Here is a 16,739-nt window from a genome sequence, read left to right as displayed (position 1 = left end):
CTCTCTCTCTCTCTATCATCTTCACCCTCTTTCTCTCTTCCTCATCTTCACCCTCTCTCTCTCTTCCTCTCTCTCTTCCATCTTCACCCTCTCTCTCTCACCTGTCTCTCTATCATCTTCACCCTCTCTCTCTCCCTGTCTCTCTTCCTCTCTCTCTATCATCTTCACCCTCTCTCTCTCTCCCTGTCTCTCTATCATCTTCACCCTCTCTCTCTCTCTCTCTCCCTGTCTCTCTTCCATCTTCACCCTCTCTCTCTCTCCGTCTCTCTTCCTCTCTCTCTATCATCTTCACCCTCTCTCTATCATCTTCACCCTCTCTCTCTCCCTGTCTCTCTTCCTCTCTCTCTATCATCTTCACCCTCTCTCTCTCTCCCTGTCTCTCTTCCTCCCTCTCTATCATCTTCACCCTCTCTCTCTGTGTCTCTCTTCCTATCTCTCTATCATCTTCACCCTCTCTCTCTCTCTCCCTGTCTCTCTTCTCCTTCTCTCGTCCCTCTCTCTCCCTCTCTCTTTCCCCTTCTGTCTCTCCCATCTCTGTTTCTCTCTCCCTCTTCTCTCTCTCCCCTGTCTCTCTCTCTCCTGTCTCTCTCTCTCCATTCACTGAGGATCAAGCCTCCGTAATCCAAGGGTTTTATATCCACCAAAACAGCTTGGGCCCATCAGCAAATTGAGATGGCATATGGTATAGGTTTATGATTCGTCTGCCACACGCATAGCAATGAGGTGCCTCATCATCCGTGGGTAAACACTATGGGGAAAATATCGTAATGTTAAATGATGCCAGGCAGGGAGTGGGAGAAGCCACAGAGATACAGGGGAGAGAAGTGGCAGTGCTGGCCGGGCGTGGGGAGGCTTTGGCATGGGAGGAGGATTACTGTGTTTGCTTGGTGGAGTGGTGCCATGCATCCCAAATGGCACCCTATTCCTGTGGTGCAACTACTTCAAAAAGAAGTAAGCTTGGTCAAAAGTAGTGCACTACATAGGCAATCGGGTTCCATTTTTGGACGTAACCGTGGTGATTAGAAGTGGTTGTTTGATCTACGGAGTGGTGGCAGATGAGTTTGTCAACGAGGTTCTGGAATCTGGACTGTTCCGGATCCCCTTTCTCTCCTGTGGGATAGGGTTGGGAAAGCTGGGGAGGGTTGGGAATGCTGGGGAGGGTTAGGAGGGCTGGGGGGGATGGGATTAGGGACTGGCGCAGGAAGAGGTCCCGATCTGAGCCACACCCATCTGGGGGAGAAGAGAGGGACATGGAGAGAGACAGACAGTTTATGTAAGGGAAAAGCAAGTCTACAAATTACAAACTTCAGAAGCCTTTTTTAAAAACCACAATTACATTATCAGTTTAAAATGTCCTGCATTGAAGGGACGTTCTGCAACAGGGTGATCAAATTAAGATCCTGCATCTGTATGTCAGAAACAATCTGATCCTCCTCCTGGGACGTGACACGATAACAAACACCTCCAGACATGTTTCCTCTCATCGGTCATTAGGCAGAACGTTGTCTCCTCCTGGCAAGGTGACTTCTCCTCAACCCGGCTCTCTGAGTTATCGCCCGATGCCCCACCTCCAATGACCAAAAGCCCTCGTCGGATTGGCTGAGTCAGTCAGCCAGACGTGCCAGGTGATAAGGGTTCAGACACTCAGCAGACGTCTCGGCTGCCTTAACGATATCAGAGCTGTGATATAACAGACCCTGCCTAACCCTAACTCTCACCGACATTCGTATGTTAGGCTTTATCATTAGCACATGCCAGACGGACTCTGTTGAGCCTACAGCGTTGTGGTAGAGGTGAGCTTGTTGGTTGGTGTGTCTGACTCAACTAACCCAATGCCTTGTGGGGTTTCACCACCGCATATATTGTGATAACATTACTCTGTACCCAGCAGGGTGATGGGCTGTGGGGATGGCTGTACCCAGCAGGGTGATGGGCTGTGGGGATGGCTGTACCCAGCAGGGTGATGGGCTGTGGGGATGGCCATACCTAGCAGGGTGATGGGCTGTGGGGATGGCTGTACCCAGCAGGGTGATGGGCTGTGGGGATGGCTGTACCCAGCAGGGTGATGGGCTGTGGGGATGGCCATACCTAGCAGGGTGATGGGCTGTGGGGATGGCCATATCTAGCAGGGTGATGGGCTGTGGGGATGGCCATACCTAGCAGGGTGATGGGCTGTGGGGATGGCTGTACCCAGCAGGGTGATGGGGCTGGCCGTACCCTAGCAGGGTGATGGTCTGTGGGGATGGCCATATCTAGCAGGGTGATGGGCTGTGGGGATGGCCATACCTAGCAGGGTGATGGGCTGTGGGGATGGCCATATCTAGCAGGGCGATGGGCTGTGGGGATGGCTGTACCTAGCAGGGTGATGGGCTGTGGGGATGGCCATACCTAGCAGGGTGATGGGCTGTGGGGATGGCCATACCTAGCAGGGTGATGGGCTGTGGGGATGGCCATATCTAGCAGGGCGATGGGCTGTGGGGATGGCCATACCTAGCAGGGTGATGGGCTGTGGGGATGGCCGTACCTAGCAGGGTGATGGGCTGTGGGGATGGCCATAACTAGCAGGGCGATGGGCTGTGGGGATGGCCATACCTAGCAGGGTGATGGGCTGTGGGGATGGCTGTACCTAGCAGGGTGATGGGCTGTGGGGATGGCCATATCTAGCAGGGTGATGGGGCTGGCCGTACCCTAGCAGGGTGATGGGCTGTGGGGATGGCCATACCTAGCAGGGCGATGGGCTGTGGGGATGGCTGTACCTAGCAGGGTGATGGGCTGTGGGGATGGCCATATCTAGCAGGGCGATGGGCTGTGGGGATGGCCATACCTAGCAGGGTGATGGGCTGTGGGGATGGCCATACCTAGCAGGGCGATGGGCTGTGGGGATGGCTGTACCTAGCAGGGTGATGGGCTGTGGGGATGGCCATATCTAGCAGGGCGATGGGCTGTGGGGATGGCCATACCTAGCAGGGTGATGGGCTGTGGGGATGGCCATACCTAGCAGGGCGATGGGCTGTGGGGATGGCCATATCTAGCAGGGTGATGGGCTGTGGGGATGGCCATACCTAGCAGGGTGATGGGCTGTGGGGATGGCCATACCTAGCAGGGCGATGGGCTGTGGGGATGGCCATACCTAGCAGGGCGATGGGCTGTGGGGATGGCCGTACCTAGCAGGGCGATGGGCTGTGGGGATGGCCATACCTAGCAGGGTGATGGGCTGTGGGGATGGCCATATCTAGCAGGGTGATGGGCTGTGGGGATGGCCATATCTAGCAGGGTGATGGGCTGTGGGGATGGCTGTACCTAGCAGGGTGATGGGCTGTGGGGATGGCCATACCTAGCAGGGTGATGGGCTGTGGGGATGGCCATATCTAGCAGGGTGATGGGCTGTGGGGATGGCCATACCTAGCAGGGTGATGGGCTGTGGGGATGGCCATATCTAGCAGGGTGATGGGCTGTGGGGATGGCCATACCTAGCAGGGTGATGGGCTGTGGGGATGGCCATATCTAGCAGGGTGATGGGCTGTGGGGATGGCCATATCTAGCAGGGTGATGGGCTGTGGGGATGGCTGTACCTAGCAGGGTGATGGGCTGTGGGGATGGCCATACCTAGCAGGGCGATGGGCTGTGGGGATGGCCATATCTAGCAGGGTGATGGGCTGTGGGGATGGCTGTACCTAGCAGGGTGATGGGCTGTGGGGATGGCCATACCTAGCAGGGTGATGGGCTGTGGGGATGGCCATATCTAGCAGGGTGATGGGCTGTGGGGATGGCCATATCTAGCAGGGTGATGGGGCTGGCCGTACCCTAGCAAATGAAGATGATATGCGAGCCAGACTACTGTAGACATGAAGAAGGTGCAGAAGTGTGCAGAAACCGTTGGCCTGGATTACACAGACTGACTCTCTCTGGATCTCTCTCCTGGACTGGATTACACAGACTGACTCTCTCTGGATCTCTCTCCTGGCCTGGATTACACAGACTGACTCTCTCTGGATCTCTCTCCTGGACTGGATTACACAGACAGACTCTCTCTGGATCTTTCTCCTGGCCTGGATTACACAGACAGACTCTCTCTGGATCTGTCTCCTAGCCTGGATTACACAGACTGACTCTCTCTGGATCTGTCTCCTGGCCTGGATTACACAGACAGACTCTCTCTGGATCTTTCTCCTGGCCTGGATTACACAGACAGACTCTCTCTGGATCTGTCTCCTGGTCCTTCTGTTCATTGGAGAATGTACTTTAACAATCATAAACAACATTTCCAAATTCAATTCTGCATAGTACTTTTCTTCATTGTACAACTGCCAGTTGGCGGGACACCCATAGAAGAGGTTTCAGAGACTAGGCTGTTAGGTGTACTGCTAGACAGTCTCTCTTGGTCATCACACATTCCACAGCTCTGCAACAAAATCATCAGCACCTCTTGTATGCTCAGAAGGATTGTAAAATATATGCCAGAGCAAATTATAAAACAAATCTCACAAGCACTCATCTATTGTCAAATGAAATACTGCTCTGTCGTCTGCAAGTGTTGCTGACCTAAAGAGATTGCACAAAATAATGCAGCCAGAATGGTTCTGCAATGTGGCTACAAGAGGTCCTCCATAGAATTACATAATGCACCCAAATGGCCGACTATCAAGGAAAATATACAAAATAAGGAAAATATACAAAATAATATGCTAATCCGTTTTCATTAAATTCACCACTCTGAAAGACCAACCCGCTATACATGATAAACTGGATACGGTCAAAGACAAACACTCTTGTAACACACGGAGGAGAGCCAAGACCACCTGTAGACCACTAAAACCCAGAGTGGAGCCAATACCAACTGTAGACCACTAAAACCCAGAGTAGAGCCAATACCAACTGTAGACCACTAAAACCCAGAGTAGAGCCAATACCAACTGTAGACCACTAAAGCCCAGAGTAGAGCCAATACCACCTGTAGACCACTAAAACCCAGAGTAGAGCCAAGACCACCTGTGGACCACTAAAACCCAGAGTGGAGCCAAGACCAACTATAGACCACTAAAACCCAGAGTAGAGCCAATACCAACTATAGACCACTAAAACCCAGAGTGGAGCCAAGACCACCTGTAGACCACTAAAACCCAGAGTGGAGCCAATACCAACTATAGACCACTAAATCCCAGAGTGGAGCCAAGACCACCTGTAGACCACTAAAACCCAGAGTGGAGCCAATACCAACTATAGACCACTAAAACCCAGAGTGGAGCCAAGACCACCTGTAGACCACTAAAACCCAGAGTGGAGCCAAGACCTACTGTGGACCACTAAAACCCAGAGTGGAGTCAATACCAACTATAGACCACTAAAACCCAGAGTGGAGTCAATACCAACTATAGACCACTAAAACCCAGAGTGGAGTCAATACCAACTATAGACCACTAAAACCCAGAGTAGAGCCAATACCAACTATAGACCACTAAAACCCAGAGTAGAGCCAATACCAACTATAGACCACTAAAACCCAGAGTGGAGCCAAGACCTACTGTGGACCACTAAAACCCAGAGTAGAGCCAATACCAACTATAGACCACTAAAACCCAGAGTGGAGCCAAGACCACCTGTGGACCACTAAAACCCAGAGTAGAGCCAATACCAACTATAGACCACTAAAACCCAGAGTAGAGCCTAGAGTGGGTGTAAAAGATGATTATAATATGTTATGTTGTATTTAAATTCCTATGCGGACATGAGGTAAGTGGGAGGCTGGGAGGTGTATCTGGTCACATGTCGAGGTAACAGGAATCATTCTTTGTGTTTTTAAATTGCTTTTGTTGTCTTTTACATTGCTTTTTTTGTGTCTTTTACATTTCTAAGGACTCTATAAAATCAATAGTTTTTTAAAGACAAAGCTCACCTTTTCCACGCTTTTCCATAAGCACTTAAGAAATTACACAAATCACATCTATTATATTGTCAGATATTCTCATGATTAATATAATAAATCATTCAGTCACAAATAATATATCATACATGATATTATAGCTGCAGTATGTGATATATGATATTATAGCTGCAGTATGTGAGATATGAAATTAAGACTCAGTGAAAAGAACATCCCAACAACAGAACCTAAACCTCAGAAATCCTGAACCGTCAAGAGTTAGTAATCTTCCATCTGTATTACCTCCGTCCGTCCGTCCGCCTGTCCGTCCGTCCGCCTGTCCGTCCGTCCGTCTCTGAAAAGCAGCCCCACAGAGCCAGGACTTCTAAACCGCTTTGATATACAATCTACTCTAACAAGCTGTTCTTAGGGTTCTTAGATGGTCCATGCAGTCAGACATCTGTTTGGGACGGTTAGTCTCTCTCTCTCCCTCTCTCTCTGTCTCTCTCTCCCTCTCTCTCTGTCTCTCTCTCTCTCTGTCTCTCTCTCTCTCTCTCTCTCTCTCTCCCTCCCTCTCTCTCTGTGTCTCTCCCTCTCTCTCTCTATACATACATACATACATGCAGGGTTGGGAAGTAACAGATTACAAAAAAATATTGTAATCAGATTACATTACCGAGTTTGGGTAATCCAAAAGTTACATTATAATTTTGGACAGGTAACTAGTAACTCTAACGGCTTACATTTAGAAAATAACCTACCCAACCCCTGTATATACATAGCTATACTCTCCCTCTTCCTTCTCTCTCGCCCTCTCTCCATTAACCCTCTCCCCTCCTGATCTCTCTTTCTCATCTCTCTCTCCATCTCTCTCTCTCTCTCTCTCTCTCTCTCCATCTCTCTCTCTCTCTCCATATCTCTCTCTCTCTCTCTCTCCATATCTCTCTCTCACTCTCTGCAGACAGTATTTGATCCTATAGTTACCCAAATATCAGACGCAACACTGACAGTGGATAACCTGTGAAGCCAGACAGGCTTAGAGGGCCAACAGCTGCATACTGGAGCAACTCAGTGAACGAAGGGAAGTTAAGAGTTGGGTTTTACGATGGGTTAAGACCCTCCATTAATAATGAGAATACAGGAACTAGAGTTTCACTCAGCTCAAAGATGATTTATGTTATGACATTGCTTTTTTGTTGTTGCTTGTGGTGTGAGAATCCAAACATATGAATTTTAGATTTTTTTTTTTTTTGTGGATTGGTGAAGGTACTTACATAGAAACTTACTTAATATTAAAATACATTGAAATAAAGAAATAAATACAAATATTGTAAAATACAACACGTTGTATGTAGAGGTCGACCGATTATGATTTTTCAACGCGGATACCGATACCGATTATTGGAGGACCAAAAAAGTTGATACCGATTAATCGGCACATTTTTATAAATGTATTTGTAATAATGACAATTACAACAATACTGAATTAACACTTATTTTAACTTAATATAATACATCAATAAAATCAATTTAGCCTCAAGTAGATAATGAAACATGTTCAATTTGGTTTAAAAAATGCAAAAACAAAGTGTTGGAGAAGAAAGTAAAAGTGCAATATGTGCCATGTAAGAAAGCTAACGTTTCAGTTCCTTGCTCAGAACATGAGAACATATGAAAGCTGGTGGTTCCTTTTAACATGAGCCTTCAAAAGTTTTAGGTTGTAGTTATTATAGGAATTATAGGACTATTTCCCTCTATACCATTTGTATTTCATTAACCTTTGACTATTGGATGTTCTTATAGGCACTTTAGTATGGCCAGTGTAACAGTATAGCTGCCGTCCCCCTCCTCGCTCCTCCCTGGTCTCGAACCAGCAACACAACGATAACAGCGCACGCTAACTAGCTAGCCATTTCACTTCGGTTACACGAGCCTCATCTCAGGAGTTGATAGGCTTGAAGTCATAAACAGCGCAATGCTTGAAGCACAACGGCAGGGTAGCCTAGTGGTTAGAGCGTTGGACTAGTAGCCGAAAGGTTGCAAGTTCAAATCCCCGAGCTGACAAGGTTCAAATCTGTCGTTCTGCCCCTGAACAGGCAGTTAACCTAGGCCATCATTGAAAATAAGAATTTGTTCTTATCTGACTTGCCTAGTTAAATAAAGATAAAATAAATAAAAAACAACAAAGAGCTGCTGGCAAAATGCACAAAAGTGCTGTTTGAATGAATGTTTACGCACCTGCCTACCACCGCTCAGTCAGATACTTAGATACTTGTATGCTTGCATGCCCAGTCAGATTATATGCAATGCAGGACACGCTAGATAATATCTAGTAATATCATCAACCATGTGTAGTTAACTAGTGATTATGATTGATTGTTTTTTATAAGATAAGTTTAATGCTAGCTAGCAACTTACCTTGGCTTACTGCATTCGCGTAACAGGCAGTCTCCTTGTGGAGTGCAACGAGAGAGAGGCAGGTCGTTATTGCGTTGGACTAGTTAACTGTAAGGTTGCAAGATTGGATCCCCCGAGCTGACAAGGTGAAAATCTGTCATTCTGCCCCTGAACAAGGCAGTTAACCCACGGTTCCTAGGCCGTCATTGAAAATAATAATGTGTTCTTAACTGAGTTGCCTATTTAAATAAAGGTATTAAAAGATAATAATAAAAATATATATATATATAAAAATATAAATAAATCGGCAAATCGGCACCCAAAAATACTGATTTCCGATTGTTGTGAAAACTTGAAATCGGCCATTCCGATTAATCGGCCGACCTCTAGTTGTATGTATATTATAGTGCATATTATATAGTGTACATTATATAGTGTTTATTATATAGTGTTTATTATATAGTGTACATTATATATTATTTGTATGTATGATTTTTCCAAACTATGGACTTTTTCCTGGTGAATTACTTTTGTCTGTAAAACCACAAGACCTATGTAGCCAACTGTTGCAATTAATTGTGAAATAATAAGTTGTGGTTTTATAATACAACATAATGATGGACATTGGGACAGGACAACCATATCTGGTTCAGAATAACATCCCATCCCACAGTCTATACAGTGTACAGGTGGATTCAGTCCCATCCCACAGTCTATACAGTCTACAGGTGGATTCAGCCCCATCCCACAGTCTATACAGTCTACAGGTGGATTCAGTCCCATCCCACAGTCTATACAGTCTACAGGTGGATACAGTCCTATCCCAAAGTCTATACAGTCTACAGGTGGATTCATCCCATCCCACAGTCTATATAGTCTACAGGTGGATACAGTCCTATCCCAAAGTCTATACAGTCTACAGGTGGATACAGTCCTATCCCAAAGTCTATACAGTCTACAGGTGGATACAGTCCTATCCCAAAGTCTATACAGTCTACAGGTGGATACAGTCCTATCCCAAAGTCTATACAGTCTACAGGTGGATACAGTCCTATCCCAAAGTCTATACAGTCTACAGGTGGATACAGTCCCATCCCACAGTCTATATAGTCTACAGGTAGATTCATCCAATCCCACAGTCTATATATTCTTAAGGTAGATTTAAATACTGTAACTGTAAATCACATAAACAACTGTAGTCATGTATCTCAAGTCTGCCAGATGTATTTAAATCCACCTTAAAAACCTCTTCCAAATAAAGTCCTCTGTTTAAGGTTTCCTGTTCCGACCGACATTATCCCACCATAGTTTGAAATGGCTTGGGTTGAACCGTAACCCTGGTTTCCAATTTGACACAGTAGTATATTTTCTGAGCCTGTGTGATGTAGGATGGGAAATCTGAAACCAATTGAAGCTGGGAAGTCCCTCCTACCATTTTAGTCGCACTTCCAACTGTCCATCAAATCCTGGCTGAACCCACCACTGACAAAGCACAACTCCTGGCTGAACCACTGACAAAGCACGACTCCTGACTGAACCCACCACTGACAAAGCATGACTCCTGACTGAACCCAGCACTGACAAAGCACAACTCCTGACTGAACCCACCACTGACAAAGCACAACTCCTGGCTGAACCCCGCCACTGACAAAGCACAACTCCTGACTGAACCCACCACTGACAAAGCACAACTCCTGGCTGAACCCACCACTGACAAAGCACAACTCCTGGCTGATCCCCAACACTGACAAAGCACAACTCCTGGCTGAACCCCACCACAACTCCTGGCTGAACCCACCACTGACAAAGCACAACTCCTGGCTGAACCCACCACTGACAAAGCACAACTCCTGGCTGAACCCACCACTGACAAAGCACAACTCCTGGCTGAACCACTGACAAAGCACAACTCCTGGCTGAACCCACCACTGACAAAGCACAACTCCTGGCTGAACCCACCACTGACAAAGCACAACTCCTAGCTGATCCACAACACTGACAAAGCACAACTCCTGGCTGAACCCACCACTGACAAAGCACAACTCCTGGCTGAACCCACCACTGACAAAGCACAACTCCTGGCTGAACCCCACCACAACTCCTGGCTGAACCCACCACTGACAAAGCACAACTCCTAGCTGATCCACAACACTGACAAAGCACAACTCCTGGCTGAACCCACCACTGACAAACCACAACTCCTGGCTGAACCCACCACTGACAAAGCACAACTCCTGGCTGAACCCACCACTGACAAACCACAACTCCTGGCTGAACCTACCACTGATAAAGCACATGACAGCAAACCATATACCGTAGTGCATCTGGAGCACATATTAGAGATCGATTTATATCAATTAAACTAAAAAATAATGAATAGATTTTAAACCCCCCAAAAAAAACACTTTCAATATTATTATGATTCGTTAATTGTAACGAGTTCAGGAAGCCAAGCTAGAGCTCTGCGATACTTTCACAGGGACGAAGGGCAGACGTTTTGATCAAGAGAGACATTTTGAAAAACGCAGATTTTCCTCCATTACTAAACATACAAGGGTGAAATCTTACAGTGAGTCATTTTATAATGTGATTATACTATATTTAGCAAGCATATAAGTCATTCCAAGCCTTATTCATACAGTGTTGTTGAACAGGAAGTGCATCATATTAAATATGACATATTTAAAAAAAATCATATTTGTACTGTTTACTTGAGCTTGTGTCCTCAAAATTGATTAGACCTCAAAAATATATAACACAAAATTACGAGCAAAATTGGACCTTTGTTGTAGTATGTTGTTAGAAGTGCTGTCTTACACTCTGTGCTCTCACATTTGAACACAACATTCAGACTGGTTGGAGCAGGCGGACGCGTCACTTCTCTCTGGCTCATTCTGACTGTAAGATACATGATTGGTCTGGTCTGGTCTGGAGGAAGCGTGTTGACAAGAAAGACATGACCGCCGTTTGCGTAGGAACGACAACACCTGTTGGGTAGAGGAAATCAACACAGGATGTCCATACCAGTGGAATAACTGAGTCATTTAGAAGGAAGCGATTCAGATCGACAAAAATCTAAATAAACACGAACTCTGTTAAAGTTATGAGCTCAGTATGTTCGTATGCTATTCAAGTTGCAACTGCTCTATACAGTTATGTTGCACATAATTCTACACATAAGACTGTATAATTAAGCCATAAAGCCCCTTGGAGGTGTTGGTATATGACCAATATACCACGGCTAAGGGCTGTTCTTACGCACAACGCAACGTGGATGGACACAGCTCTTAGCCGTGATATATTGACCATATACCACAAACCCCCGAGGTGCCTTACTGCTGTTATAAACTGGTTACCAACGTCATTAGAGCAGGACAAATACATGTTTTGTCAAACCCATTGGTATACGGTCTCATATACCACGGCTGTCAGCCAATCAGCATTCAGCGCTGGAGCCACCCAGTTTGTAATATATGACGATCATATTAGGGGACAAGACCAATAGTAACTGATTCCAACGGACATACAGCAGCACTTGATAGCTCACCTTTTGCAGCACAGTCATATTAGAGCTCAATCCTTCCCGTGGTTACTGTTGCTGTGGATCAGGGAAATAGACAGCTAAGCAGATATTTTTGATGAAGCAGTTTATGAAAAGATCAGATTCATATTTAACAACATATGAAAATATAGCCTTTTAATGTTAAAGCGTATGAAAATATGCCCCCTTAACGTTAGGCTGTTTATGAATGTCTGCTGATGATTTAGTTAGTGTCGAGTGATACCGTCTGTGTGTGTGTGTGTGTGTGTGTGTGCGAGCATGTGTGTGTGCGAGCATGTGTGTGTGTGTGTGAGCATGTGTCTGTGTGTGTGTGTGTGTGTGCGAGCATGTGTGTGTGTGTGTGTGTGTGTGAGCATGTGTCTGTGTGTGTGTGTGTGAGCATGTGTCTGTGTCTGTATGTCCCCACAAGGTTAGCTGTACAAGACTGTGTGTGTGTGTGTGTGAGCATGTGTCTGTGTGAGCATGTGTCTGCATCTGTGTGTGTGTGTGTGAGCATGTGTCTGCGTCTGTGTGTGTGTGTGTGTGCGAGCATGTGTCTGTATGTCCCCACAAGGTTAGCTGTACAAGACTGTGTGTGTGTGTGTGTGTGTGTGTGAGCATGTGTCTGTGTGAGTGAGCATGTGTCTGTGTCTGTATGTACCCACAAGGTTAGCTGTACAAGACTGTGTGTGTGTGTGTGTGTGTGTGAGCATGTGTCTGTGTGTGTGTGTGTGTATCTACAGAAGGCACCGAAACTTTCACAGGAACTGGAAGCACAGTGATACAGGCTGTTGATGAAACCACAGCTTGGGCTATAGATCGTTTGCAGACGTAAGTTACTGTGTGACTGTACTCATATCACCCAGTGTTAGAGAATTACAGTCTCTCTCTCTCTCACACACACACACACACACACACACACACACACACACACACACACACACACAGTCTTGTACAGCTAACCTAGTGGGGACATACATTTCAGTCCCATTCAAAATCCTATTTTCCCTAAACTTAACCTTTACACGTAACCCTAAACCTTAACCCCAACTCATAACCCTAAACCGTAACCATAACCCCTAACCCTAAACCTTAACCATAACTCCTAACCCTAAACCATAACTCCTAACCCTAACTCTAACCATAAACCGTACTCTTACCCTAACCCAAAAACCTAACCTTAACCCTAAAACAAACCCTAACTCCTAACCCTTAACACTAATTATAATCTTAACCCTAAACCCACTAAAAATAGCATTTGACCTTGTGGGGACTAACAAATTGTTGGTCAAAATTGGTCCAATTTTGTTTGTTTACTATTCTTGTGGGGACTTCTGGTACTCACAAGGATAATTAAACAGACCCACACACACACACCCACAGACCCACACACACACACCCACACACATACACACACACCCACACACACAAATGTTGTGAATACAGAAGGTGTAGAAGCACATATTTTTACTAAATGGAAAACCTATTCTTTGGGGCGTTGTGGTCCTTGGGAGTATTTTGTGTGTGTGTGTGTGTGTGTGTGTGTGTGTGTGCCTCTGGTGTTAAGCTTTACAAGGGGAGAGAGGCTGGTCTCTGTCCACATACAGCATTTAATCACATTCCCTGTCGGCCCGTATAAATCTGTACAGACCCAATTAAACATAGCCCTTAGCACCCTCATACTCAAATAGTATCAGGCCACGTCTTCGCTATATAGCAGAGGAACAACGAGTAAAAATGGGAGCTCCAGTTTCCACTTGAAGGTTTAATAATGAATTCAACACATGACAAATCACTGCAACATCACAATGAGTAATTGTAGTCACGTAAAAAAAAAGTGATTGTAGTCAGGAATTTGTGATAAATACATTTTTTAAAAATGATTTAATGTATAAAACGACAAAACAAACTAATACAGTGTACATAACATATGCAACCCATGAATGAATATAGCACAGAGACAACAACTAAAACCTGTTTGGAGAACAGTTGTTTTCCTTGGTATGTACTGCATCTAAAGCCCGTAGTACAGCCCTGTCCTGAAGTGATAATCCATGAGGACAGACAATCTACAATTAAACCACAAATAAACATCATTTTAATATTTTGGAAAATAATGAAAAATACTGCATGATTGCATTGAATAATGTGCTTATTATTGACTACTTAAATTATTCTGGTACGACTACCAGAGGTGATTTTAAAATCGCAAAATGTAATTATTAAACATCCTGATATAAATTATACTCTTTAACACTTGCATTTTTATTAGTTGTTTGTTTTCTAAAAATGTCCATTTAAAAATATGCATCATTTACAGCCTTCCATATGTGAAATTAAAAACTATGATATAATTGGGTTTTAAAATGTTTATACTAAAATTACTATATTCAAACCAACTTTTAGCCTATGCTGGAAAAAAAATGAATTTTGGGCATCTCGCAATTGAATTGCACAAAAACAAAATGAGAAAGTGCAACAAAAATTACAAATAAATATATTTTTAAGGAAAGGCATATTTGGCAAAGGGCATATTAAAATATCAATACTATAAATATGTTTTATTTATAAAGAGTATAAAATGTGTTCTCGCCGTGGAGCATTCTGGAGATGGCACGGGGAAAGAGAGGGAACCTGAAGCCAATGTGAAGCGTTGTTAGGATGGAGAGCTGTGTTTGGCCTGTAAATAACTAACTAGTATGGGTTAATAGCAGCTCTGTGCTCTCAGATGTAACATAACAAGAAAATATTTAAAAAAAACTGTTAAATATGCTCTTCTACAGTTCATCTAAACAAAGCTGATTATCTTACTAAAACGTTCTGCAGAAGATTAGACAAGAGACTAAAATGTGTATGAAAAATAATATCACGGTTCCCTAAGGATTGTATCTGACCATCAGTGTCATTCCTGTCCACCCAGATAACAAAACAAAGGAATAATTAAGTCAGAGAGGACGTTGTGCACGCCCAACCCGTCTCGTGCACACGCATGCCCACCAAATGTGAAAATCCTGGCCCATTCCCCCTGAAACCTGATGGTTGTTGAACTTATTTTTAGTGTCATTTGATAAGCTTCCCTGGTTGCACAGAGACATCCCACTGACCCAGCCACTGGTCATTGTCTATACTGGTTCCCATCAAAACCGGGCGCGCTTTGTCAGGTTTCGACTCGAATATCCATTTTGCATCTGAAGTACTGTATCCAAAGTGACTGGATCGTTGGAGCCTTTTCTATTCAGCTGCTGCCTTTCCTCCCCCACAATGCTCCCCTCTCCCTGACATCATTTTGGGATTGGTGTCATGACAGCGCTCTTGAGAAATCTACAACAAATATATATATATATATATATATACATATATACTACCGCTTTTTTTGGAGGTGGGGTCGACACGTGCGAGGCTTGGCAACATAATTTCTGCAAATGAACAATACTTATCCGTCCGTCGCATCCGTTGCCTTGGTTTTGCGTTTGGGTTTCGGACAGCCAGGGTGCACCAAACCGTCGCCAAGGAGACAGGATGGGATGGCCTCTTTCTCTCCAAATAATGCACGTACAGTTATAGGTCATTCAATGTCAAAAGGGCTAAAAAAAAAAAAAAAAGAAAAAAAAGACGATCAAATCTTCACAGGCTGCTGCTCGCTGTTCTCTTTAATTATTTTAATTAAACTTTGATACTCTGCTGTGGAAGCTAAAGGGCTGAGACTGGAGAGAGGCAGGGAGGCCCTTGGAGAATTGGAGACAGAGGGGGACGGGTAGCAGTGAAGTGGGAGACAGCTGTATCTCTATCTTAAAAACTCTTCAACTGACTGACTGGCAGGTTTATGGGTTGTGATGTTGTACGCCTTAGTGAGCATACAGCAGATTGCATCAAAACATTGGGGAAACACAGCCAAGCACCATGCCGGGGGCTTCAGGCGTCCATCCCTCAGAAGTAGTCCGAGTGGAGAGTTGTGGTGGTCTGGTCAGAGGGTCTGTCCTGTCCTGGCCCGGCCCGCGGTGGGATAACGCTCTAGTAACTCCCCTTGTCCCCAGTGCATAATGAAAGAAAGGTGTCTTCACAAAACTAAAGGGCAATGTCTTAGCTACTGCTTCCAATTCCTTAGGGCGTCCTGGCTGTCCACAGTTTGTCATGCGTGTGCACTTCTCAGTGTTAAAATGACAGGATCTCCAGTCAAAGGGGGTCCCGCCGGGCATCTTTCAAACGATAGTGGAGGGAGAGGAGTTGGAGAGGATTTGTGACGAGATGTTGCCAAGAGGCGATGGACTTGTGCACTGTGTGTCGAGGCCCTCTGGGAGTATTGCTCCTGCCATGCTAACGGCACAGCCTCACCCGCTCTGCATGTTTCTTTTTTTAAGATAGCTTCCGTCTGTGTCCATGAAATGAGGTTTTCCACAGAAGGCGCAATATGGTCAGAATATGTTAAGCCTTTAGTGAGCACAAAAAAAGCTAACCAGATCCGATCGGCCGCGTTTTGTGCCTCGCTGTTTATTGGCTTTGGCCTCTTGTGAAGTTTAAATTATAAAGTTATATCCCTGTTATGGAAGGACGGAAATAGGAACATGTTCTAATGAGTAAGCTGCTTTTGGAAATGACAGGAGACATCATGGAGAAAGAGATTCCACCTTGAGCACGATACTGAGACAAGAAAATGAATAGTGGTTTTGGATACTTCTAGTCTTCTTGGATATTAGGTCTTCAAAACACATATTTGAATGTTGAAGATGTTCGTCTTTGTGTTGGTCTTCTAACGGTTCTGCACTCGGTTGAAATTAATACACCTCCCCTGAAAAGAGAAACACATACATCGTATTAGTCTTGGATCAATATCATCCCTCCAAAAATGACATACATTCATCGCTATTGAAAAAAAGTTATTTATAAATTAAATCATTGTAATATTTGTTTCAGTTAATATCATTCTAAATTAAATTGTAATAT

At 44.8% G+C, this 16,739-nt stretch overlaps 1 protein-coding gene across 2 annotated transcripts in view; it reads right to left on the bottom strand.

Moving 5' to 3' along the window:
* Positions 1-10,840: 10,840 nt before the first annotated feature.
* LOC115124246 (anthrax toxin receptor 2-like) overlaps positions 10,841-16,739 on the bottom strand; it is a 218,934-nt gene continuing 213,035 nt past the window's right edge. The window contains exons 16-17 of one of the 2 annotated variants that reach the window (XM_065026883.1): positions 11,805-11,855; positions 10,841-11,244 (exon numbers count right to left, since the gene is read on the bottom strand). In XM_065026883.1, the coding sequence (XP_064882955.1) occupies positions 11,847-11,855 (9 nt within the window). In that variant the 3' untranslated portion in view covers positions 10,841-11,244; positions 11,805-11,846. Of the gene's footprint in view, positions 11,245-11,804; positions 11,856-13,543; positions 16,585-16,739 lie in introns of those variants that run through there. The other variant, XM_065026882.1, reaches the window with a different exon arrangement.

The sequence above is a fragment of the Oncorhynchus nerka genome, linkage group LG13 (genome assembly GCF_034236695.1).
Source record: "Oncorhynchus nerka isolate Pitt River linkage group LG13, Oner_Uvic_2.0, whole genome shotgun sequence".
Classification (NCBI taxonomy): Eukaryota; Metazoa; Chordata; class Actinopteri; order Salmoniformes; family Salmonidae; genus Oncorhynchus; species Oncorhynchus nerka.
Note: the sequence above shows the minus strand (reverse complement) of the source record. Positions and strands in the feature narration are given on the sequence as shown.